Raw genomic sequence first — 25,948 nt, 5'->3', positions numbered from 1 at the left:
TTCTTCATCTGGCTGTCACTAGTTCATTGTGGAAACACCTTCCATGATGGAAAGTCTTTCCTTAGGTCAAAGTCCTAGTTGAACAGCCCTCTTCTGTACTCCCCAGACACTTGGTAATATTACCCCATCATAGCACCTGTCAAAACAAACTAATACTTTGCTTATCTAGTTCCCTGTCCATTTCTGGGGAGAAAGATTCTCTTCATGGTAACTCCATCATCTTGGATAATATATGGCACTTAGGAAGCGTTCAATAAATGCTGAATAAATGAATGAATGAGAAAGAGGCCTTCAGTCTGTTCATCTATAAAAAGGAATTGATATCCAAGGTCTCTTCCAGCTTCATATTCTATTAGAATGAGGGTCAATAAAAACAAATGACAATTACATAAAATAAAGATTTAGATCCATGTTTGGAGTGGAATAATTTCTAAATCATAATGTCACAAGTTGCTCACTTATACAAGATTTTCTTTACACATCATTTTAATATTTAAGCCTAAGGCAATATACTTCTGTCCTATTACTTATTATGTTTGGAGAAATTTCTCTTCAAAAAGCATTAAGTGCTCATTAGCAATCCAGCAATCCTAATTTTAATACAAGGTAATACATCGTTTTACATAGGTAAAGAACTATTAGTATTTCTTAACTATGGATAGGTGAATACTAAGGCAATTTTTACATTTTGAGGCCTAGATGGTAGTAGGTGGGTACCACTAGCTTATAGTCAGTACCTAATACAATACTCAGCCCAGAATAGATGCATATTAAAGGACATATAAGTAAGTAAGTAATCTCAGGTACTGGCCCAATTCCAGTTCCAACCTCATATAGAGCTATTATTGAAAAGTCATCTCTGCAATAAAGATGTACAAAAATAGAGATTTAGCTTTGCAATGTAGTTTTTTTTTTTATTAAGTGTTCAAGGCAATGATACCCAAGATACTGGTATATTATTTTAAATACAATAAAAGTATTTTTGTGAGGACTTAGCTTAGAATCTACTGGGACACTATCACTTTCCTAATCTCAACTACTCTTTGTACTAACAGATGACTAGGCTACCCAAACAAACTAAACTTTATATATTTATTTGAAAAGCTTTATTTGATTATAACAAAGTTAAGGTCATTTAGATACATTAATTATACACATTAATGATTAAATTGCACGATAATTAGACATAAACAATTGTATACAATAATCATTACTCCAACTTCATTTTGTAGATGATAGCAAAATATAATAATGCAAGCACTACTATTTTTATTTTTTTTAAGTTTGTTTATTTAAGTAATCTCTACAGCCAACCTGAGATCTAGAATTCACCAACCTGAGATCAAGAGTTGCATGCTCTATGACTGAGCCAGCCAGGCACCCCACTTTTTAAACAAACCAATGTAACTTTCATGTTTTTTTCTTTTACCTTGATAGCTTTCTTTATTTTTAACTTGCATGAATACTATAGTTTTCCTAGGTGCCGCATTTTATATCATTAGCACTCATGTAAAATATTAAAAGAAAATGGCTCTAGATCTTACTCTGTAATAATGTGCAATTCCCTTGGTCTTGAACCTTTAATGCCAAGGAAAACTCAAAATATTAAAATCTCTTTCAATAATCCTGAGGTAAGACTTGCCCAATGACCTGATCAACCTGCAAGAGTGCAGAAGTTCAAATACCCTGGAGAAAACTGTTTTGATACTCATAGATGTGGGAGACCTTTTTTTTTTAAAAAAAAAAAGGAAGCTTAAAAAGATTTTAATGAAAGTATGTTCTCTTGGGGCGCCTGGGTGGCTAAGTGGGTTAAGCATCTGCCTTCAGCTCAGGTCATGATCTCGGGATCCTGGGTTCCAGCAGGGAGTGGGGCTCTCGGCTCAACAATGAGCCGGGCTGTCCGCTCAGCAGCGAGTCTGCTTCTTTCTCCCTCTGTGATCTCGCTCGCTCTCGCCTTCTCCAAATAAATAAATAAAATCTTATTTTAAAAAAGGATGTTCTCTTCCATGCATTTTTTTTAAATGAGATTGCGTTATAACGAGTAATATTAACAAGTATATCTGGGTGCAAGGACACCACGTTGCAAGCACACTAAAGTGCAGCAAGATCAGAAAAGTGTTTCCTGCCCCTAAAGTTCCAGAAAATACGAGATTTTGATATAAAGCAAGTGTCATTTTAAAACCAGGTAAACTTAAAGATATGAAATACAACCACAACTCAGTGGTTGAAGAAAGATGGATGTTGAGGCAAACTTGTTTTTTACGTCTAAAGTTACTCCTAGCTGTGTTTTGAGCAAGAAAACTGTGGCTCTTCCTAAAGTTGACTATAGACAGAAAGAGTCCCAAAACGATAGAAAGAGTCCCAAAACGAGGCAGATGCTTTGCAAACACAGTAAGGAGAACTAGCTCAGGCTTCTCTACGCCCAGTCCTGCGCTCAGGGACCACAACGACCAACTTTATTCACCACTGTAACAAGGTGATTCTGAAAAGCTGACGTCTTCAGAGAAAGACCAAGAGAGAAAACTTAGCCATGAAGATCTTCAAGAGAAAACTTGCTTAACTTCTTGCTTTAGGTCTGAAAGAGCCCAAGAGAGTCCTTAAATCCCTGAGGTTTATCCCAATTAATTACCCACGCCACCCCACCTTTTGTATACATTAGATGACAAAACTCTTTGGGTCTGAAAACTCAAAAGTAAAACCTCGAGAGCTCAAAGAACACCCGAAAGGGGGGAAATCCCGTGGCCAAGTAACTCCCCACCACCAGCACTGACCGCCCACGTCGCACCCCACGCCGCAGCGAGGCCGGCACTTACCCACCGCTTGCCCAGGAGACCCAAACCGCGGTGTTTCAAATCTGAAGTGCGGCACGCTGCCTACTCTCCTGGGGAAGGCTCTTATCTCCCGCCCCCCCTCCCTTAAAGATACCCCCACAGCACGCTGGGCGCTGCCATTTTGACAAGAAAGGGGTCCTTGCTCCCGAGGCCCTTAGCCGGTCGCCCCGAGCGGAGCCGGAGCACCAGGGAGTCCCTCACCCATCGCCTCTGCGCCCCCCGCATCCAGTCCCTGCGCTCCAGAAAGCGCCCTGCACTGGGGGCCCACAGACAGAGCGCGGTAAAGTAAAGGCCCCCTGGAAACCCCGCTCGGCCTCTCAGGCAGCGCGGAGGGCGGCCCGGCGCAAGGGGCGGGTCATCTGCGGCCAGGGGCGGAGCGTCGACCTGCGGTGCGCTCGGTCACCCTGGCAACGCGACCTCGGACCTCGCGGAGATGCGACTAGGCGCTGCGGTGTGACACTACATATCCCCGCCACGACCCTAGGCCGTTCGCGAAGGCGCTCCTAGACTGGCTGCACGCACTCCGTGCTTCAGCCTCCGGCCTGCGTCCCTCCACAGGCTCAGCCCTTTCCCTGCGGCCGTTCCCCGTTCCCGCCTCAGTCCGCTGGTAGGGCTGCTGTACGCCGGTGCCTCGAGGCGCCGGCAGGGGACGGGAACGCCTCCGTGTCGGCACCTCCCCCTTAAGCTGCCCGAAGCCTGCCTGCGCCCGCCTGCGCCCGCCTCCGAAGCGGCGCGCGACGCCCAGCGCCCCGAGGCGCGGGCCGGTGCTCACCCAGGCCTAGGCCCGGGCCGCTAGCAAGACCGAGCCCCACCGCATTTTATTTTATTTCGTTCGTGGTTTTGCACAGACTGAAGTTTCGTGAGTTAGGTTAAACTCGGGACCTTCTCGAAGAGGACCCATTTATTTTTTTTTTCTTTCCAAAATGGCAGCCTCCAGCCGCGCACAAGTGTTAGATCTGTACCGGGCGATGCTGAGAGAGAGCAAGTATTTCAGCGCCTACAATTACAGGTGACCCGGCGGGCGGCGGGGGCCGGGAGGTCCGGGGTGCGGGGAGCTCCTGTCCCGCGCCGGCAGCTTCGGGACGGGGATGCAAAGGCTCCGCCGCGGAAAAGCGTGCCCCTGCGGACCAGCGTGGCTCTCTGAAACCTCGGGGGAAAAGCAAGGCTGGACTTGCCCTTCGTTGTATCGAAGAGGTTCAAGTCTTGTGATGTTTTCCCCCAAGTCGAATACCGTGGTTCTCTGGGCGCGTGGTTACTGGTGTGTTTCTGCCATGAGAAGAGTGGACGTGGAAGCTGCAGGTGGTCAAGCTAGGACCCGTTTGTCGCATACCTAGAACTTCCCCTAAGATTGCAAGAGTCGATAGTGGAAGTGAGCAGCCAGTAACACATGTCCAAAAGCTGAAGCCTCGCTCTAGCCACTCTAATGTCCTAGGTGCCCTAACTACCTCTTTTGGTTGCAAGAATCAAATCCTTTCTACTTAGGGCACTGGCTTTGAGGAGGGCATGAGGCAAGGACAGGGTTTATGAGGAGATTCGAGGAGCTGTAAAGGAAAAAAACTCTCACAAACTTCTGGGATACGAAACGTTTATCTTGGCCTCATCAGATAGGGATACAGCTTAAAGCATCTTTGCAGCAGGAGAATGAGAGTCTAAAGTTGCATCCCTCAATGTAGCACACAACTTTCTCCATGCCTGCCCCTTTCTCATATTTGCTCCTGAGTCCCTTATTCACTTCATGTGTCTTTCATCTACCTCACAGCCTCTGCTTTCTTTTTTGCTTCCTTATAACTTCTGACCCATCGTTACTGTATATATCTTAACGATTTTCTCTTTGCATCCTTTCAGATTTGGTGTTTCCTACTAACTACCTGATCATCTCAGAGTTCGAGCCATATTTATGCCAGGTCTCACTTTGGGTGACTGGCCAGCCTAAGAGTGTCCTAGGAGACAGTCTGGTCAGATAGGCGCCACCCTCCCAGTGGGTATATGAGTTGGCGGGCCCTATGATAAGTAGACCCATTACAACATTGGTTATGGGAAGAATACCAAACCTCTCAAGCAGTGACTATCTAATTTTTAGTAGAAAAGGTATTCATCCTGTAAATTTGAGAACAACATCTGGGTCCTACCAGTGAGACCAGTCAAATGGTTTAAAGAACCATTTCATGGGAGAGCATGATTTTATTTAATGACTTTGGAAGGTAAAGTTTGTAAACATTAGGGATACTGGTGGAATTTTAACAAAAAATTAGCCAAGTACTTAGCACCAAGAACTTCACCAAGTCTGTTGAAGAAAGCTACAAAATATGCAAGTGAATAAGTGGAAGCCAGTTATTTGCGGTCTGGAAGAAGGTATTTTGTCATTTATATTTACTGAGAATGAACAAGAACTGGGAATCAGCACACAGGTCATACACTGAAGGGAGGGATAAGGTAGATATGAAAGCACATCATAGAAAAGTCGAGGAGGAGTCCTCAGAGAATATGTCATCTTCAACAAGTCACTCAATTTTCTTGCTTACAAAAATAGCTTGTTGGACTAGGTAATCTCTGAGGACTCTTACATTACTAAAAATCCATTTGGAAATGATTTGTGAGCCAGGTGGTGAAATCCACATTTGAGGCAAAATTTTTATCAAGTGGATAAATGCCAAGTCAACAGGGGTAAACTGCAGGAAAACCATTCGAATTGTACCTGGTGAGCAGAAAATTGGAAATGAGTTTCTGTGTGAGCCACTGTAAGGTAATATACATTTAGAAAAATAATTGTTCAAATTATACTTTGAGTAATGCTTTTGAACTGAATTTATTATACATGTGTAAATGTATTAACTATAGGAATCTAATAATCATTTTACACTTTCTTGAAATCATGGACCTAAAACCTGAGACTTCCACTGGTATGATCTCTAAGATAGTAAACTTGTTAAAAAATAATGTCCTTCTGTATTAAGGCTATGTCTTGTGAATTTCAAAGACAGCCCCTTCCCCCTTGTGAAGTTCTCTCTATTGGGCAATGCCCTTTAAACACTCTTGTCTTGAGTTCATCCTCTTTTGAGATTCAGTTCAATCATGACCTTCTCAGGACAAAGGTTTTCCTAACTCTCCTCATTCACAACCCCAACCTCCATCCAAGCAGGTCTTAAGTGTCATTTTACTTCAGTGCTTCCAAAAACATGTCTGAAGACTAATTTGCCCTGTGTCGTACCAAAACCTGGAGATAGAAAGATAAGAGCTTTGGGTTCAGCAAAGCACCTACTATCAATGGCTTTTTTAACCTCTGTGGGACAGTTATAGAAACCATTTTCACAAACTGTGTTAAGTGCTGTGATGGGCATGCACAGGGGTGAAATCAAGAATACTTCCCAGAAGATGACATTGGGTCAAAGGCATGAAGCAGCATAGTACACTCCAATAACAACAAACAGTAGAAGATTATTTAATTGCTGGAGAGTTAAGTGTGATTCAAGGGTGACAGGATGAGACTGAGGGTGAAAAAGACCACATACTCAGGGGCCTAGGCACCATGCTAAGGAACTTGGACTTTATTCTTAGCTGACAGGCAGCCAGTAAAGCCATTACATACTAACATAAATAACATTTTTATGAAAAGTAACCATTAAATTAGTGACAAGAGTGACATTGTTCGACATTTTTGCAAATCTCTTTAATGTTTGACTTAATGAAAGAAGGGTAGATTCTTGTATTTGTGTCTGCCTACGGCCTGTTGCTATATCACATGTCATTTAGCCTCTGGGAAATTCCACTGTACACGCATAAGAAAATGAGAGTAACAGGCAAATGTCTTCTTGGTATTGTGAAAACAGTTTTCCTGATGGATCCCCTGAAAGGTCTCAGATCCCCCACTGGCCCCTGGCCCACACTTGGATAACACCATAGTGTCTAAAAACGAAAAGAGAACAAGCAATGAGAGTAGTGTCACAGAAGTCCAGATTGTCCCGTGTTTTGGGAAAGTGGTTGTGGTCAGGGGCACTTGCTTTAGCGAGGTCCAATAAATTAAGATGGAAATGTGGTCCCTGGTGTCAGCAGTACGGAGATCTCTAGGGACATTTACCAGAGCAGTGTTAGTGCGGTGGTTAAGGCAAAACCTGGATTGTGGGGGTTGAGAAGTGAATCAGAAAGAAGTAAACAGCCACAGTTAGTGTAAACCAACCCATCACCCCAGGAACTCTGGTTAACATAATAGGGGTGTTTGGATAACTGCTAGAGCAAGACCCCACAAGAGGTGAGAAGTGCTGTGTCTGAGAGCACAGCTGGTCTTGGGACAGGAGAAGGGACACTTTTTCATCAGTGGGTGAAGGAGGTGAAGTTGGGAAAGGATGGGAAGTTGAGGTGATTCATGTCATGCCTGACAGCCAGTTTCTGGATGAAGTGGAAAGTAAGTGGATGTTGAGGAAGCACTGTGCTCTCAGATTTATTATTACACGTATCAAACACTATTGTCATTGTAGGTTTACTTGTGTCTGCCATTCATTCCTTGAAAGCAGAAATTCTGTTTTTTGATCTATCCCTAGTGCTTAGCACAGTAACTATGCAGTATATGTTTATAATTATTTGTTAAAAAGTAAGAGGAAATTGTATTCAGAAGTAATTTTTATCAGCCATTTCTCCTCTTATAGGTTAAAAATAATGTAAAATATGAGAAAAAGCAAAAATAATGCCCAAATGCTTACCAAATTGAGTATCAGAACTCCTTTCTTCATTAAATATTTTGAGTATTACACTTCTTGTACACTAAGCATTGAGGTGAGAGCTGCAAATCAAAATGAGCCTCCCATTAATGGTAGAGAGTGGTAACTGACCATTGACCTTAAAAAACAAAAGAGCCCATTATTTTACCAGCCAAATGAGTCTCTTTGGGAACAGAGGAATTGCAATTCAGGACAGGCAGGCTGTGGCAAACCATAAGCCAATCTGGAGAACAAAGGGGAGGGGCTGCTTGGAACAAAAGACTGTTGGAGGAAAGTGAAGAGTTGAGGGTGTTGGTGGTTCCTCCTTGGCTGAGGTTGTGGCAGTTTCTCCTTGGCTGGGTGGGTGCTGGGCAAGGAGATAACCTTCTTTCTGCTGGGATAGTAATGTGAACTTCTTCCGGTCCATTAGTGTGGGGTAAGCTAGATGGAAAGTTCGTGAGTGACAGGTCCCCCTACAGGGCTTGCCAACTACATTTCAAATGAGACTTCCCTTTATTAATTTTCATAGTATCATCAGAAGTTTATCAGTAAAGTTCATGGGGCATCTGGGTGGCTCATTCGGTTAAGCGTCTGCTTTCAGCTCAGGTCGTAATCCTGGGGTCCTGGGATCCTGGGATGGAGCCCAGCGCTGGGCTCCTTGCTCATCAGGGAGCCTGCTTCTCCCTCTTCCCCTCCACCTCCCCCCGACTCGTGCTCTCTCTCTCTATCTCTCTCGCTTTCTCAAATTAATAAAATCTTTAAAAAAAAAAAAACTATCAGTAAAGTTCAAAGGAGGAAAAGGTGTATAGGGGAGCTGTCCTCATAAGCACCACCTTAAAAATAGATTATCAATAGGAATGCTTTTGAGTACAAGTAATAGAAAACCTTTACACAGTATATAAGGCGTTTATTCTCACATAGAGAAGGTCTAGAGGTAGGTAGCTGGTCGAACTGATTTAGCCACTAGATGATGTCAAGGTGTCTGAGTGTTCGTTTTCCTCTCATGCTTATGCCTGGTGGTTGCAAACAGCTATTGAAGTTCCAAATATATCCTTATTCAAGGCAAGAAGCAGAAAAAAAAGGGTGCCCCAACCAGGAAATAGTAAGCTTTGTCTCATAAGGAAAGGGTAAACTTGGAACCGTTCTAGTGGACTTCTGGTTATAGCACTGACCAGAACTCTGTTACATTTTTCTCACTAGCTGGGCACGGGGCTGGAAAATGAGGGTGTAGCTATTCCAGCCTCTGTAGTGGAAGGCAGCAAAGAGAAAAGGATTGGGAATGACTGCTCGGCCAGCCAGCAGTTAGTGTGTGTGCAACTAGGGACATGTAGACATGGGTGGAGGAGCATTCCAGGCACAGACAATGAGGTGTCGTGCCGGGGAAGTAAAACACAAGGGGCACCTCGAGGCCAGAAGCACTGGATTGGAGTTCCAGCATAGATGACTTTGAGTGCTGGTCGAAATAGTCAGCAAGTAATCAAATGGGTCTAAGACAAAGGTGAGGATAGAAAGGATAAACAGCTTGACTAAAGTCGGCAACTGGTAAAGATAGAATGGGAACTAGGATGCCTCCCAGCCAGCAGGGCACTGCTTTTTCCAGGACTCCACCCTGCTCAGTGGAAACTTCCTACAACCCCATGCATCCTCTGACTTGGCCTTCAAAAGTGTTAGAAACATCAATCTAAAGATAGATATTTTCACAATTTATTTTTCCAGCTGCAGTAGCTAAACAGGTTCTCCCTAGTTTTGTGACTGGTAAATTACTAACTGTTGGTAATGACAGGTCTCAGTTACCACCTGCTACACCACTGAACGCAACATGATTGAAGCCTGATTGAAGTCTTGATGGACTAAATAATGGTTCCTATTTAGTAGTCTGTTCTCTTTGAACTAGAAGCTGAGGACGTGGAACCTTGAGCTCCTGGACACAGCAGACACCAGGCAGATGGTTTCCTCCACAAGTTCTGTACTTACTGTTACAGAACTTTAGACATTGACTAACTGTTTTGCCCCATGTGCCACTGATTGATCAAGAATGCCAAGGTGAGTAATACTAATTCTAATGTGAATAGCATCAACACCAAGCACCTTTCCCTTTCTAAAACAGGACAGCTGCACTAAAGACCTCACTGCCGAATATTCTTTGGCTTTGGAACAAATGAACAAATCCAGTTTTGTCTGTTCCTAACAGTTCTTGAAAGCTCATATATATTATTGCACTAGAGCCTTGGAGATAGAATACAAACACAGGATGGTTCAGCAGCTTTTTGGCATTCTTAACAAGATTATTAGGATTTTTCCCCCAGTAAAGAAGTTTTCTGTTTTTTTTAAGTCTTGAAATGGATGTGTATATTATGAGCAATCAAAGAAACCACAGAATTCTGTCATAAGCAGCTAAAGTAGAGTTTTGCTCACTATAAAATGTGGACAAAGCTTATCTCTCTGAAAATTTTTTTAACTTTATGTCACAGGCTATGCAAGAACACAGAAAAGGAGGAGAGGAATAAAAGAGAAAAAGACAACTCTTAAATTTTCTAAGTTCTTCCCAAATTTACTCTTAAATTTGTTCCAAGTATCTACCATTGAACTCATGGAATAGCCTGTGGCACTTTATTAGAACCATTGTTAACTGATCCCTTCTTTCTACAAATCCCCACAACAACTAGAGACAGTTCATTTGTACTGAAGAAAAACAGCTTCTTAGACTCTTCAAAGAAGGATTATTCATTAACCATTAAATATGCTTGACATTTCAAAAAATTTTTTTTCTTTTGTGGTTGCTAAGTTCTGCCATGGCATATAGCAGGAAAATAAGTAAAATTGTACAATTAACTTTGAGAAGAAAATATTTAACATAGCCTGAATTGGGGGGGAAAATAACATTTTTTCTCTTGACAGTAGAGCAAAGTGTTAAAAAATTATTAGATCTATGTGTCATTGTTGACTTACTGAGTTTAGTTTATAAAAGTTTCCAGATTCTATTATTCTATTTATGCTTTATCTTGGCCCCTAAATATTTAAAAAATTTATAAGAATACATACAATAAGATGAAATAATTGTCATAATTAAAAAATAATAAATGAGAGATTCAGGGCAAAGAGAAAATAGAGAATGTTGTTAAGACAGTAAAGGAGTAAAGCTAGACCACAAAATGCAAAAAGTAAATGGGATTTCCGTAAACTGTCTTTAAATTATTCTGTGTTAAGGGTATTGCTTTTTTTTTTTTTTAACACAAGTATACTTACAAAACATTGTTTGAGAACTGCTGTAATGAACATCATAGAAAATTGCCTGCCTCTTAACAACTTGCATCAATAGCCATATGACTGCTTTGTCGTGGGTGAAAGGTACTTCATTCTCTATTTCTTCTCTTCTATGACCCCTTTCCTGACACTGAATCCCATTTCATCAGGTAATGGATTTTTACATATGTCTTAGCATTTATTTTCTCAATTAACTGGTACTTGGCCAATTTAGGAAAATTCTACAGAAACCAAATTAAGTAATAAAACTAGATCAGTGACATGAGCCAAGCTGTGAATTTCTGGATTTAGCAAGAGTGAGCTGAATTAAGTTGGGTCCTCCTGGCTTTTGTTTGTGTTAGTAATAGGAATGCCTTGAATAGGGTTCCTTCAGTTGATCTCTACCCTCCCATTTTAAGAAGCAAATTTAGAATTTCCAAAGTTATGACATAGTAATGTATCACTGTGACATCTTGGTTATCTGTGTGGCTTCATAGCCACTCATTACTGGAATTGTCTTTTAAAGTATAGCAGTTTTTTTTAACTCAAATGTTTTGAGATTTAAACCAAAAAAAAAAAAAAAAGCTCACAGAAAAGTCTTTCATGACAAATAAAAGAGAAATGAAAGTTGCAATGACTTGATGCTAGAACTTCTCTCTTCTTTTCTTTTACACCATATTTCTTCCTCTAATATTATCATTCCTCAACTAATTTGCTTTAAATATTGTTTTCAGTATTATGAATGAGAATCATGAGCAAGGCAGTCTTGACTTAGAAAGATTCCTGGCCTTTGAATCAAGAAAACTTGCTTTGGGGGCACCTAGGGGTTCAGCTGGTAGAACATACCACTCTTTTTTAAAGATTTATTTGTTTGTTTGTTTATTTGGGGTGGCAGGTGGGGGAGCAGAGGGAAAGAGAGAATCTCAAGGAGACTCCCCACTGAGTGTGGAGCCCAATACGGAGCTCGATCCCAGGACCCTGAGATCATGACCTGAGCTGAAATCAAGTCAGATGCTCAACCACCTGAGCCACCCAGGCACCCCAAAGCATAGCACTCTTGATCTCAGGGTTGTGAATTCAAGTCCCATGTTAGTAGGTGTGCAGATTACTTAAAAGAAAAACATTTCAAATTTAAGGTCAATGAGCTCTGTTACCTTGGTAAAAATCATTTACTCCCCAGTATGACATCTATAAAATGAGAGTACTAAAGTTGCCAAACTTTCTGGCAGAGTGTTTGGCATACAGCAGGTACTCCAAAGTCACCCCTATATTTCAGCAGATACAGGTAAATTAGCTACTACATAGTTATCTTTTACACTGGCAGTCCAGCTGCCAAATCATTGAAATTTGTAGTAGCCAACAGTGATTTAACCAGCTCAAGTTAAACTTTTGGAGTCATTCTGTGCCAGGTATTTATTCGTATTTGCCAGGTATTTATTCTCAGTCCAGAAAACTCTATCACTGGAATACATAGTTTCAATATGGTGAGATTGGCTTGAGCCTTCATTCAGCTAACCTTCTTTGGATACCTGCCATGTGCCAGACCCTTTGCTCCCTGCTAAGGTACAGAGATAAACAGAAGATGATCTTTGCCTGAGGAGCTTTGCAGTTCAGTGCCCACAGTAATACATTCACTGCAAATTTTATAACAGTGTGGTGGCAGTGTACTGATGGAGAATTGAGCATCGTGTGGTGGAAGCAGACAGGCAATGCAACATAGCCTGTCCAGAAGGGGAGTGAGGTTTAGAAAGCAATGGTAGCTGGCCCGAGCTGTAAAGATTCAGTAGGGATTTGCTGGTGAAGAAAGGCAGAAGCAGAGGGGACAGATGTAAAAAAAAAAAGGTGTAATTGATATTGGGTGTGAGGGACTGCCAGCAGTTTGGGCCACTGATGGCAGACAGAGGGCGAAGATGAGAGTAGACAGATCACGGAAGTGAGACCACAGATGACAGAGCCCCAAGTGCCCTGCCAGACTGCTGGGATGTGTTTCTAGGCAGTGGGAAGCCATTAGGTATTTTAAGCAGACTACAGGTACGCCTTTAGCTGGACCCCAGACGTGAAGGGGATTGAAGACAGAGGCCAGTTAGGAGGTAACGGCATTAGTTCTATTGAGTCCTGATGGTAAAGGCCAAACTGGAGCAGTGGTGATGAATGAAGAGAAGAGACTGGTTTTGAGATACACTGAGAAGTAGAATTAGCTGATCTTCGTGATTGGTTGAATATGTTGGATTAGAGGGGATGACTCGAACTTCAGTGAGCAGAATATAATTGGAAGGAGGAAGACCATTCAAAATGAAACATCACACATATCAGGGACGGTGCCTCTGTGGTACAAGGAAGACATTTCCCATGAGTACCTTTGTGTGCAGTGATACAGCTTCAGGAGAGTATCTGGATGTTTCAGACAGGATTTTTTTTTTCTAAGATTTTATTTATTTATTTGAGAGGGAGAAAGAGCACAGAGGGAGAGGGAGAAGCAGACTCCCCACTGAGGAGGGAGCGCGATGCGGGGCTTGATCCTAGGATGCTGGGATCATGACCTGAGCCAAAGACAGATGCTTAACTGACTGAGCCACCCAGGTGTCCCTCAGGCACAATTTTTTTTTGAGATTTTTTATTTATTCATAGAGCATGAGCAAGAGGAAAGTCAGACGGAGAGGGACAAACAGACTCCCCACCACGTGGGGAGCCCAGCGTGGGACTCAATCCCGAACCCCAGGATCATGACCTGAGCCAAAGGCTGATGCTTAACTAACTGAGCCACCCAGGTGCCCCTTCAGACACAATTTTAAAGCATCTCTTTGGCCCTAGATGTTAACTTAATCTGCAACACTATATAAGCTTAGCTCACTTTTGTTTCTCCAATTATGTAGCTTTCATACATTAATTTTATTTGCCAGTTAATATTCATCAGTGTTCAGTTAGTTCATTTTATTTGTTCTCAGGGTAATTATTTGTTTTATTTATCACATGGCTCATTAGATGTCATTAGTGCCTCTATTAACCTTATATTCTTTTGTTTCTGGGGTAATTTTTGAGTGGATTTAGTACACCCCCTTTTGCCTAGTTTAAAATTACTTATGTGATCAATTCATTACAATTATATATATTATTCTATAGCATATTTATTCACTTAATGCCCTCATCCTTTCTTTTTGTGCATCCACAGTTTGAGAATAAATACAAATATTTTCCCTATACAATTATCCCTCCCTGGCATCTGATCCCTAACAGTGAGGTTGTCTTAACCAGAAGTCATTTCTATAGGCAGAAGCATCTCATCTAAAATCTCCTTTGCCCTTTACTAAGCAGAATGCTAAATTAATTGAGAAACTAGTTCCTTGCAGCCACACTGGAGCCAGAACAAGCCATTGATCCTCTCTCCTGGTCCAGTGGTCTCTTACTCATTCAACAGTTCTTTATTGAGGATTCACATTGTACTCGAGTTCAGTGTTCTGTTTCTTCCCTTCTCAGACCAAGGATGAAAAGATTTCAGGACTGTGACAGACCTCTAAACTCATGGAGACAAGAAATAGTAAGCACAGCTTTTAGTGGCAAACCTAATGCCACTAAACCCCAAACTTGAAACTCTAAAGGAAGGCAATCCCGGGAGGTGTTGAGTAAATTAGGGCAGATCCTGCTGGGCAGCCTCCTGGAAGGGATGTTGCTTACAGGCTCTGCCCCCTGCAGGCCCCAGAATCCTGACTAGAACATTCAGTCTCAAAAAAAAAAAAAAAAAAAAAAATTCAGTGTCATCACCTAGTTTCAGCACCTCTCCTTCCTCATGTCTGAAGGACTGGCTTCCCGTGAGACTCTGATATACCCAAAGGTCTGTTCATTCCCAGGTTCCTGTGCTTGGTTCTTCTGCTTTTCCCTCTTTGTACCTTCCCTTTAATTTTATCACAATCCGTAGTTTCATTTGCCACCTTCATTTGGTGTTTACTCCCAAGTCTGTTTCCAGCTCAAGCACCAGATGGAATAGGCAACTCACACACATCCAGACCTGCCCAGCTAAGCTGGGGATTGGGCATTCGTCCAAGATACCTTCCCTTTACCTGGCTTCCTGTTCTTCCACATTCTACCTGGACACCACTCAGGCCCATCCCCTCCTCTTCATCCCTGCTAGCTTAGCTCATCGTTACTCTTCATCTCGGTGGCTGCACCCCTGTTCTACTGTCAGTCCGCTCTGTAACCCCTCTAAATGCAGGTAGCTAACTTGCTGAGCAAGGTGCTGGGCACCAGTAGGTGGATGATTTCTTTGAGGAAGGAGTACCATGGTTTATCCAACTGAAGGACCTTATAAGGACCAGAGTCAAGATTTGAACCCAAAACTTTGGCTCTAAGATATGCTTGCTCCCACCCAGCCACCCTACTCCCCCTGTTTAAATGCACCAGAGGCTAGACGTGGCTTTTGGAGTAAAATTCATTCTTAGCTTCACATGCCCCTCTTTGTGTTCTGCCTCCTCTCTTTCTGTCTCTTTTCACTTCAGCCAGATCAAACTTCTCCCATTTTCGTAATGGTGCCACGTGGCTTTAGGCCTTCATGTGATCACATACTGGTTCCCTCCCTTAGTACAGCAAAACCTAATCATCCTTCAGAATTCAGCTAATAGGCTGACTCTTGATAAGCTCTCTGAAACCTCCCAACCCCACTCTATTTCCTTATTAAACAAATTTTTTTTTTTTTTAAGGAAACGGGTGCCTGGGTGGTTCAGTCAGTTAAGTGTCTGCCTTTGGCTCAGGTCATGATCCCAGGGTCCTGGGAGCAAGCCCTGCATCAGGCTCCCTGATCAGCGGGAAGTCTGCTTCTCCCTCTCCCTCTCCCTCTCCCTCTGCCCGTGCCCCCAACTCATGCTCTTTCTCTCTCTCAAATAAATAAATAAAATCTTTTAAAAAATAACAACTAAAGGAAAAATTAAAAAACTTTAGTTGCTTCTCATTGCTCTTGATAAAGTTCACAATCCTTACCATGGCCTACATTTGCAATAGGGTCAGTTTCCCTGCCTCTCTGGCCCTATATCACCTTCCCTTTTGGGGGATGCTCTCCTCACATTGCCCTTTTCTCAACTTTCTGAAATACTATGCTGCCCTGAACTCATGTTGTTCCTCTGTCTCAAAGGTCTTTCTCTGTCCGTATAGGTCACCCCTCCCTGCTCACTCAGCTGGACCCCAGCAAAGGCACATGCCTGTGCTGTAAGCTCTCACAGCCCCATGACTGCTCTGTCATGACACTTCCACCAGGTGTAATTCTACGTGGACTTTGTAATCACCTCCGTAACGTCTGCCCCACTAGTCTGCCCTCAGGCTGCAGGAAGTCAAGGACTGTGTGTGGTTTTGCTCACCACTATCCCTGCAGCATCCAAGCCAGGCACGAATGGATTGTATTTATGGTGGCTCCTTCCTTGTCTTCCAGACACTGTGCAAAATCCTGCCACGTTAATTCCCCCATCACTCTTGTCCTTGTTCACTATACTGTCCCCGGGACGTAAGGACTATGTTTGAGTCAACTTCACTTTCTCAGTGATAACACACTGGAAAAGCAAAAGAAATGTGTGAGTGAAAGCCATGTGTACGGGTAACTGCTTATTAACAAGGATAAGTGAAAAGATTAACTACCGGGGTGATCATGTTTAGGGCACAGATGGTCACATAATTTTCTTTAACTTCCTTCTTCACATATCTGAATACAGAGGCATCTCAGAGAATTTTAAGATAAGATTTGGTTTCCCCAACCAAATTTATATCCAGCCTTTTTTCCCCCAGAAATTCACCTATAATATTTAAAAAGGCCTTCCTGCAAATGAAACCAGCTTGATTTCTTTCTCTTTGGGACCACTGTAAGGTGTATGTAGGCAAGCCCATTACTAACAAGTGATCACACAGTACTAGGGTAGTTTTTCAAGCTGCCTCCCCAAGCTGAAGGAACCCCAGTAGGCGGTGTAAGCTGCAGCAGGAGCCCCGAGGAAGGGCCTCCCAGCCTCCCCTCCCTCCCCCACGGGCGGCGGAGGCTGGCTGGCTGTCTGCTGTTAGGAATGCTCACGTGTGCGCGCTACACCCAGCCTGCCCATCCACATCCATGTTGCCACGGTTGCTGAGGCCTCTCAGAGGCTTGAGCTAGGTGAGTGTAGAGAGAACAGGTCCCAACTTCTATCCCAAGCTAGGGCAGAACTGCTTCTCTCCATAGAGTGAGGATCTCAGGTTTGGGACCGTTTCTTCCTACATTTTGGCTAAACACACGAGCTACATCAGACAGGATTCTCTCTTCTCCCTTTCCAGCACTCCTGCTCTTGCATCCTCAGCCAGATACTCTCCATGCCCTAAGACCTTCAGACGTGGTCTGAAGGACGAGCAGGGATGGGGGAAGGGGCTCTATCACAGGGATGTCCTGTCAGCAGCATTGTTAAGAGGTAGACTCGATTCAGAAAGCAAGATGTGTGGGCCATATGGTTTCTTAAAAGCCACTTCCATTTTCCTTCTAAAAAAATAAAAACACAAGGAAAAATTCTCCCAAAACTCTGAGTCATCTCAGGTGATGAACAAATGAGACATCTCAGGCGAGGAACAAAACTTGGTATGGGAAGAAAAAAAGTCCATGTTGTCAGAACTGTCTGTCACTGGTAGTGATTGTGGACACATTGTTTTCTTAAGATGCCACCATCTGTTTCACTGAGAAGAATTTTCAAAGGTCAGAAGAACCAGTGCAAGATGGTAAAGAGAAAACAAGCTTCTTTGTTTTAATTAATTAAAAATAACCAAAATGCCAAAAACTACTTCTTCTTTCATAACCTCTACTACTAACCTAGGCAGTCGTTTCCTGGCAATAATGTTATTTCCACAATGATTAACTTTAGTCCACAATCACCTGGAAAACCTCATGTATTTCAGGCATACAATTATCACAGAGGATTGTCTCTGGCATCCTTCTAACCCTGAGGAATAAGAGGGAATCCAGTGTTTATTTTTACTATATCTTCCATTTTTTTTCTTCTTCTTTAAGGATGGAGGAAAGAGTTATTACCTTTCAGCACAGCCTGTTTTCATTTTGCAATTCCTTTATATTTTCATTTGCCAGCCTGAAGACAAATGTGTTCAGAATATTAGAACCTAAGAAAAGAGAATCTGGTTGATTTCTTTTCTATTCTCGAAGTCTTTAACATGTGCAAGAGAATGGGAGCTATGGACAGCAGGGCTCAAAACCCACATTTTGTGCTCCCAGGGTCTTAAATCTCTCTGGAGTCCTGAGTATCTGCCTCCGTGATGGAGGTAAAACACCTGGGTCAAGTGTGGATAGAGCAGACGGATGAAATTAACAGAATTTGCCCTTGAAGGATTTGCTGGTTCCTGCTGTATTTTGAGTCCTTGAAGAGCAGAAATCTTGTCATACTTATATTGTGTTTTATTTTTAAACCTCCCCCTCCCTGACTTTGCCTATCGTAGGGACTCTCCTAAAAAGTGCAAGCAGGCCAGCAAATTATTAAATGAGAATTTATGTGTGAGGGCTTCATAATCTATGAAGCACTTTCAAATTAAGGTAGCGATAATATGGTTGGGAGTGTTTGAGTTTGTCTTACTTAGGTTGAAATAATTGTATTTTATGACATCACTAAGGATGAAGGACTCTGTTAGAATCCCAGGATTCCTGAGTCAGACCAGTGCCATGTATCATTATTTTATGGCACTTCAGTTGTCCACCACCAACACCACAGTTGCCTTTAGGCCTCCCATGTCTATTTTCCTCTCCATGATCCTTGTGAACGGTAACTTTTTTTTTTTATTTTTTTTTTAAGATTTTCTTTATTTGCAAGAGAGAGAATGAGAGACAGAGAGCATGAGAGGGAGGAGGGTCAGAGGGAGAAGCAGACTCCCCGCTGAGCAGGGAGCCCGATGCGGGACTTGATCCCGGGACTCCAGGATCATGACCTGAGCCGAAGGCAGTTGCTTAACCAACTGAGCCACCCAGGCGCCCAATCCTTGTGGACGGTAACTTTTTGACAAAGGCACTGACATATCACATATCTCTGGGAGCCATACTCACTCAGTTAACAAATATTTATTGAACTTCCACTGTATAGCAGGCGTTCTGCTGGGCACCAGAGATAGAGCAGAAAATAAAACTTATCGGAGTCCTGCGTTCCTAGAGTTTTCATTCTAGTAAGATTGTGTTGTAACAGGAGCCTTCCAGCACTTTGATAACTAGATCCACTGTAGGTAGTAGTCTCACACACGTATTTACCAAATTCAGGCTTAGTTACAGTTTCATTCCAGGGGTTAAAAGCATTAGGAGGACTGATTTTATTCAAATTCTGATTAAAATCATGTTAATAAAATCAGCCCTTGCCACTGAGGCTGTTTACTGCCTGAGGGATATCTGTTCCATATTCACACAGATTCCCCCAGTGTTTGGGGGGAAAAAAGAAGACAGGGGGACTCCAAAGTGAATTAACATTGATGGATCACATGCTGTGTATCAAGCACCATATATCATGTACTTCAGTATGCATTGTCTTATTCAGTGTAGATTCACTATGAAATAGGTATTATTACTCCATTTTACAAGTACAATCATAATAATAGCTTTGTTATACTTAAACATTTCTCATGGGCCAGACACGTTAGGCCCTTCCTTGCATTATCTCATTTAACCATCATAAAAAGTCCACGAAGCAGATCCTTTTTTTTTTTTTTTAAAGATTTTATTTGTTTATCCGACAGAGACACAGCGAGAGCAGGAACACAAGCAGGGGGAGTGGGAGAGGGAGAAGCAGGCTTCCTGCCGAGCAGGAGCCCGATGTGGGGCTTGATCCCAGGACCCCGGGATCATGACCTGAGCCAAAGGCAGACGCCTAATGACTGAGCCACCCAGGCGCCCCGCAGATCCTTCTAATTTCCCCCAATTTGCAAGTAAGGAAACTGCAGCTCAGAGCAATAAAGTAGCAAACCTAAAATGATATAGCTGATTGGGAACTAAGTTAACACCTGAGTCCTCCAATTCCAACACTTTTCCCCATGTTTCTTGTGGACGCAGGTTAGGAAGCCTTCTCGACCACCACCTGTCTCTGCAGGAAGATGCTGCTCTTTTTTCTTTGGGTGGGCTTCTTTTCATAAGAGATAGACTCATGTGTCCTGGTGTCTTGCCAGATAGGTGCAGGTAAATTCTCCGTGAAAACACCTACTGGGGAGCTATTACCAACATCACTGTGGATCTCTTTCTGTTCTTACTACCCCTTGACTTCAAAGTACAGGTCAGAGTTTGGACTCTATAATTTTAATTTCCCTAAATAATTTCAGCAGTAGAAAACAGGTGAGGCTAGCTTTGGCAGAGCTAGATTGACGACCTAATGTCAATCTTCCCAAGGAGAATCTGTGGTGCTATGAGTCCCATTTGGTGCAAGACCACATAGCCACATTTACCCTAAGGGAAGGAAATATTTCTGGACCACAGGCCCAGTTCCTTCCTGATTGGTGCCAAACCAGAGCTGTGGAGATGTGAGCATCCAGCTGCCATCATTGCCTTCCCTCCCATGCTTCTGTCTGCTCATGCTCTTGTCTTGCCCCATGACTGCATCTGTTCCTTTATGGTGGCTGAGAGCCTCTGCCAAAAGGAACCTTAAAAAACAGACAACCAGCCTCTATAGGAAAACATTACTCTAAAAGAGCCAATAGCAAACCCTGTAGAAAAAAGACCAGTGTGGTTTGTGCTCTTTGGAGTATAGACGATCCCTTGATAGCCTGCTCATGGTAGGAATGGTCTACACATGATTTCCACTGTCCCCTTCAGCTTACTCCTCACTCCACTACAGTCTGGCTTGTCAAATTCCTTTTGTTATTCTTTTGTCTTCAGCCCATTTGCTACCAGGATCACCATCTTCCCCCCCCCCCCCCCACCATGCAGGACACCACTGTCTTCCTGGTCTCCTCCCTGTTTGGGACACTCCTCCTCCTCTACTTCTCTTCCTTCAATATGGGATCTCCTTTCTATTGCACCTTAACCTTCTCACAACCTCCCTACATGTGCCTCAACCCAGGGTGGCTTCATGTTGTGGCTTCAACCCAGGGTGCTCTGATGATTCACCCTTGGTTTATCCTTTCCCCTAACCTGCAAACCCTTCTCTCCAAAGCCTTCCTTCAGCTTCTGGGTATGCTACCAAATTGAGTGTGTCTACACAAAATTCTGCATCCATCCCAGCAAACATGGCCCTCCTGCGTTCCTTCTCATTGTCTGGATGTTCAGCTCTCAAGCCAGAAATCACTTTACTTTCTCTCCTTATTTTATCCGTAGTCCATCTTCTTGCCCAGTGGATTGTCTCTCCCATATTTCTCTTACCAGCAGAAATTTTGCATCCCCACAGTGACTGTCTTAGTTGGCCCTCAGCAGTTTCTGTCTGGATTTTATAACAGCCTTCTACGAATCTCTGTGTCTTCAGTTCTTAATGCCACCAAGGCATCCTTCATCTTGCCACTTTAGATCCACTCCAATTCAAAGCACACCAGTTCTAAATCCAAATCCCATGGTGCCACTCTCTGAAGTCATGCATTTAAAAGTAGCACCAAGGGTTAATAGAAGCAGAATTCTTCCCTTAGAAGCCAAGATTTGTCAAGAAAATTTGATTAGGTAGACTTCAAATGCATAAATGCTGAATGAGAGCCCAGTAAATATAAGCCATCGTCTAGACCTATGAATAACTATGTCTAAGACATTATTATGTTTATCTATATGAAATATGTCAAATTTGTAAAATTCAGGTATTCAAATAGATTTCATTTTCTGCTGCTAGAAAATTAAGAATTGACCCTGAGTCAAAATTTGCATTTGTGTCCTATCATGAAGAAGCATAAGCAAAATAAATAGGATCATAAAATTAACATTTTTTTGTTCTTCAAAGATCTGTATTCACTTCACTACCCTGACTGAGTTAAATTACCTTTAGTTATTTGTTTGTATAAGGGAAAAAGAGCAAGTCAACTTGACTGAATAAAATGTGGATTATTTATAAGGCCCTTAGACTTTCTGTTACTTAAATGCTTATGAATTTCTTAGCTGACTTAACTTATGTATCTTGTGCCTATATGAGTTTGGGTAATCAGTGATGTATCTTTACACACAAATTCTCTAATAAGAAAAATTTCTTTTTTAACATGAATATAGAATTACCCTGCAGAACTTGTCTTGAATGACAGTAGCTTTTCTTAATACTACATCTTGCCATGTTGTGGTTAAATTAAATTCCTTTGGGCTAGCGTGAGAACCTGACCATCTTTTAACATTGTTCCAAATTTTCAATTAACAAATAAGAAATTTTGCAACCTCATCTTTTCTCAAATGAACTGAAAACAAGCTGCATTAAATTTTATCCCTAACTTGTTTCAATATTTTTTTTAAGATTTTATTTACTTATTTGACAGAGACACAGTGAGAGAGGGAACACAAGCAGGGAGAGTGGAAGAGGGGGAAGCAGGCTTCCCGCTGAGCCCTGATGCGGGGCTCGATCCCAGGACCCTGGGATCATGACCTAAGCCGAAGGCAGATGTTTAAGACTGAGCCACCCAGGAGCCCCTCAATATGTTTTAACTAGTGAATCAGGATTGTATGTGTGTTGCAAGTGAGAATCAGGAAAATAAGGGTAGGAAAACCAAAATGAGACCTGGAATGAGGTTAACAAGCAAAATGGGCGCTGAGAAGACGGGACACTTGGCAGCCGGGAGCAACCTCCGGTCTGGCTCCAAGCTTCCCAGTAGCCTATGCGAAGAGAAGATTGTGAAGGTTACGGGAGTCACAGTGTCCGTGATATACAAGCAGCCAGGTGCTTAGAAATACAACTCTGCAGGCATGAAAACTCAAGAGATTTCTCTCATGAAGTGCAACATCCTTAACATAAATACAGTCAGTTTCAAAGGATAGTTTCTTCTGGCATCTCGTAATGTGGGCTAATGGCACCAGAGCACAGGGAATAAGGTAGCTTCACTAGAGACCCAAGATTCTAGGTCCCTGGCGCCACCCACAGATAGAGTTGAGTATCCAGTGGAATAGATAGAGAGGGCTTGTCTTTCAGTCATTCCTACAGAGATAGATCTTAACTTCAGTCAGACACTTGATGTGTTTTGCGCAGCAGTGAGTGAAATTATACTCCCAGGCAAAATCTAAACTGAGTAGAAAGGGAAAGCTTTACTTTTACCTTGAGGGAATTGCCGTGGACAGAACCAGAGGCCTCTAAGAACTTTAGATCCACTCCAATTCAAAGCACGCCAGTTCTAGACCTTCACGGTTTTTGTAAGAGGCTGTTATGGTAGACCATCTTTCTTAAAATAACTTTCAGATGAGACACTCAAATCAATCGGTGATAAAATGAACCCCTATATAACTAAAATGGTTTATCCTACAGGGTTATTTTGAGCTATAAGCCACTTAACATGTACCAAAAGTTAAGGCTTTGACTTCAGAAATTTTATCTAAGGCTGAGTTTTTAGAATAATATTTTGAGCTCAAAACCATTGTCTCTTAAGACCATTCTGCATGTTTGTCAAAACCTCTTTACCTGCATGCAGGTATACCTTTCCCTCTATGCTCAGAGAGGGCAATATTTTAGTTCCCCTTATCTGTGGTCGGGGCCAGGGGCGGGGGGGAGGACACACACACGTTTCAGTACCTCCAGTGGTTGCCTGAAGCCACAGATGGTACAGAACCCTATGGTATACCCGAAGTTTTTTTCCTATACTTAGATATGTTTGATAAAGTTTAATACATTAGGCACAGTACGAGTGTAACAACAATAACCAGTAATAAAATAGAACTATGACAATATGCCATAAGGAAAGGTATGTGAATGTGGTATCCCTCTCTCTCAGAATACTGTTCTGTACTCGCTGTTTTTTTCTTTCTTTTTTTAAGATTTTTTTTATGTATTTGCGCGAGAATGAGAGAGAGTACATGAGGAGGGGAGGGTTAGAGGGAGAAGCAGGCTCCTCACTGAGCAGGGAGCCTGATGCGGGACTCAATCCCAGGACTCCAGGATCATGACCTGAGCCGAAGGCAGATTAACCAACTGAGCCACCCAGGCATCCACTCACTGTTTATTTCTGTGGTGGTGTGAGCTGATGAAATGCCCACATGAGATGCAATGAGATGCATGACATAGGCACTATGACATAGTGTTACAGGCAACTGTTGATCTTCCGTGGATACGTCAGAAGGAGGATCATGTGCTTCAGGACTGTGGTTAACCAAATGTGACTGAAAACTCAGAAAGCAAAACCGCAGATGGGGTGGGGGTGACTACTGTACTTTGTTCTTTTCGAGTGGTCGTAGTTTTGTGGGCATAGTTGCCCTCCGAAGGGTAGAGTTTGGCGTTTAGCACAGTGATGACATTTTTTTCTGGTTCTAAGCCAAATGAATTCTGTATTAAATATAAATTAAATAAATTAATATGTATTAATCTTAAACTAGGGAGAACATTTTAAATTTTCAAATTTTTTCAGTGGCAGTCAATCAATAAATACATTGTTTTCCAGTGAAACTACTTTGTAACCAAGTAAAACTTGGACACAGATAAAAGAACAGGCCATAAACTACATACTTAAGACTAACACAAGAAGATTATTTTTCTGTCTAAAGTATTCTAAAGTAACTTAACTCCACATATTTGATGTTGCAGGAATAGAATTGTGATGATGTGTTCAAATTATGCTTAATATGGGAAATGTTAAAGTATAATGTGCAGTAGGTGGAGATAGATGTAAGTTATTTCCAGAACTGTCTAACATTGGTAATTCACTATAATAATTATTAAATGATAGTGAAGAAAAGATATAAACGTGTAGTTAGTAGGTGAAATAAAAAATAATTTCTAAAATTGCTTGTTAGGTTAAAAAATACTAATGAGTATCAGTTTATTGCTGTATATAATTCTGGCTAAATAGCATTGAATTTTTATTCCTGTTGGGTTAGAAATCTTACGTGTACCATTGGGTCACAGATTTTTATGATAGTTTTTGGTATTTTGTTTTCTAATTAAATAAAATTTTTTAATTCAACAGTAGTTGTAGAGCACCTACTATGAGCAAAGCATACTATGGCCCATGGGAAAATAAAGATGAACAGGGTCAGGGTGCCTGTCTTGAAGAGATGGAGAACCTGGTGGGGTAGACACACTGGCCGTAAACCCTAGGGGACAAGGCAGTGTAATGGGGGTACACAGTAGGACCAAAAACAAAGTGCTAGAGGCTGAGAGGTGGCCTGGGAGTGGGACTGCCATGAAGCCGTGGCGTACGGGAGTTGGATGTGCTCACTAGTGGGAACTAAACTTTGCTTTCGAGCTATAATACTAAAACTACAACTTTATTGTGAAAGTACTCTCCTTCTCCCTTAATCTAGCAACTAAATATTACCAGAGAATTCCATCCCATGCTCAGAGACTCATGTTTAAAAAAGATAGTCTTTCTCTTTCCCTCTCTCCTTCCTCCAAAACTCTCTGTTCCTTCTTCCATATTTTCCTCTTGCATTTTCCATACGTTTCCCAGTCATATGGAAATGTGGAATTTTGAATTCTAAGTTCATTATTGGCCTCCCTTTGCAGAACGGCTGCTGTACTCTGACAAAATTCTGTTCCTCTTTCAAAGAGGTCAGCCTCTCAGAAGGACTTCCCAAACCCCCAGGCCAAGCTATTCCCTCCCTCCTCTCTGTTCTCAGAGCACTGCGTATATAGTCTTGTGATAGTAATGTAGAGTGTGTCCCTGACACCATGAGCTTTGTAAAGCCTTGGCCTATTTCCCCTCGAACCTTCAGTACCTAACCCCGTACCTGCTGCTAAATGGATGAGTGATGAGTGAGCAAACACATGGGCTAGTGACGCTCCTTTCACTAATAATTGCATCTCCCAAAGTGCCATCCTCTCTAATTCAGGGATATTGGTTACATACGAAATAAATATTTTTAAATAATGGTAAAGATTCCCCCAAAACTAATACTTCAGATATAAAGTGGTGCTAAATTTAGTCATCTTAAATAACAATGAGAGTTTTTACTTTCTTCTTAATATCATGATAGAAGGATACATAGTATAGGCCATTTTAAGAAATAGGGGTTGAAATTGGAGTTGATTTTTTTACTACTCTCTTTAAGCAAAGCAAGGTGGTTAGTTTCAGTGGAGGAGTAGTGAAGGGACAAGCTGGGGAAAGAGCTGTAGAATC

General features: G+C 42.2%; 2 protein-coding genes and 1 long non-coding RNA gene across 18 annotated transcripts in view; 1 reads left to right on the top strand and 2 right to left on the bottom strand.

Moving 5' to 3' along the window:
• FARS2 (phenylalanyl-tRNA synthetase 2, mitochondrial) overlaps positions 1 to 3,132 on the bottom strand; it is a 537,883-nt gene extending 534,751 nt beyond the window's left edge. For 4 of the 12 annotated variants that reach the window (XM_035728492.1, XM_035728487.1, XM_035728490.1 and 1 more), the window contains exon 1: positions 2,818 to 2,897. The gene's annotated coding sequence lies outside the window, so the exon portion shown is untranslated. Of the gene's footprint in view, positions 1 to 2,813 lie in introns of all 12 variants that reach the window. The other 8 variants (XM_035728488.1, XM_035728491.1, XM_035728486.1 and 5 more) reach the window with 6 other exon arrangements.
• A 136-nt stretch (positions 3,133 to 3,268) lies between these two features.
• Positions 3,269 to 25,948, top strand: part of LYRM4 (LYR motif containing 4) — a 264,832-nt gene continuing 242,152 nt past the window's right edge. For 4 of the 5 annotated variants that reach the window (XR_003521386.2, XM_027601931.2, XM_027601930.2 and 1 more), the window contains exon 1: positions 3,269 to 3,840. Coding sequence is in view for 4 of the 5 variants with exons in the window: in XM_027601931.2 (XP_027457732.1) it covers positions 3,755 to 3,840 (86 nt within the window). In the remaining variant the exon portion in view is untranslated. The remainder of the gene's footprint in view (positions 3,841 to 25,948) is intronic. The other variant, XM_027601928.2, reaches the window with a different exon arrangement.
• On the bottom strand, positions 6,571 to 11,158 carry LOC113926678. Its single transcript, XR_003521388.1, has 3 exons — positions 10,769 to 11,158; positions 7,526 to 7,605; positions 6,571 to 6,734 (listed from the first exon to the last, which is right to left on the bottom strand). It is a non-coding gene; the product is annotated as an uncharacterized LOC113926678 (long non-coding RNA).

Source organism: Zalophus californianus, chromosome 7, assembly GCF_009762305.2.
Source record: "Zalophus californianus isolate mZalCal1 chromosome 7, mZalCal1.pri.v2, whole genome shotgun sequence".
Taxonomy (NCBI): Eukaryota; Metazoa; Chordata; class Mammalia; order Carnivora; family Otariidae; genus Zalophus; species Zalophus californianus.
This window is presented reverse-complemented; position numbering and strand designations above follow the sequence as displayed.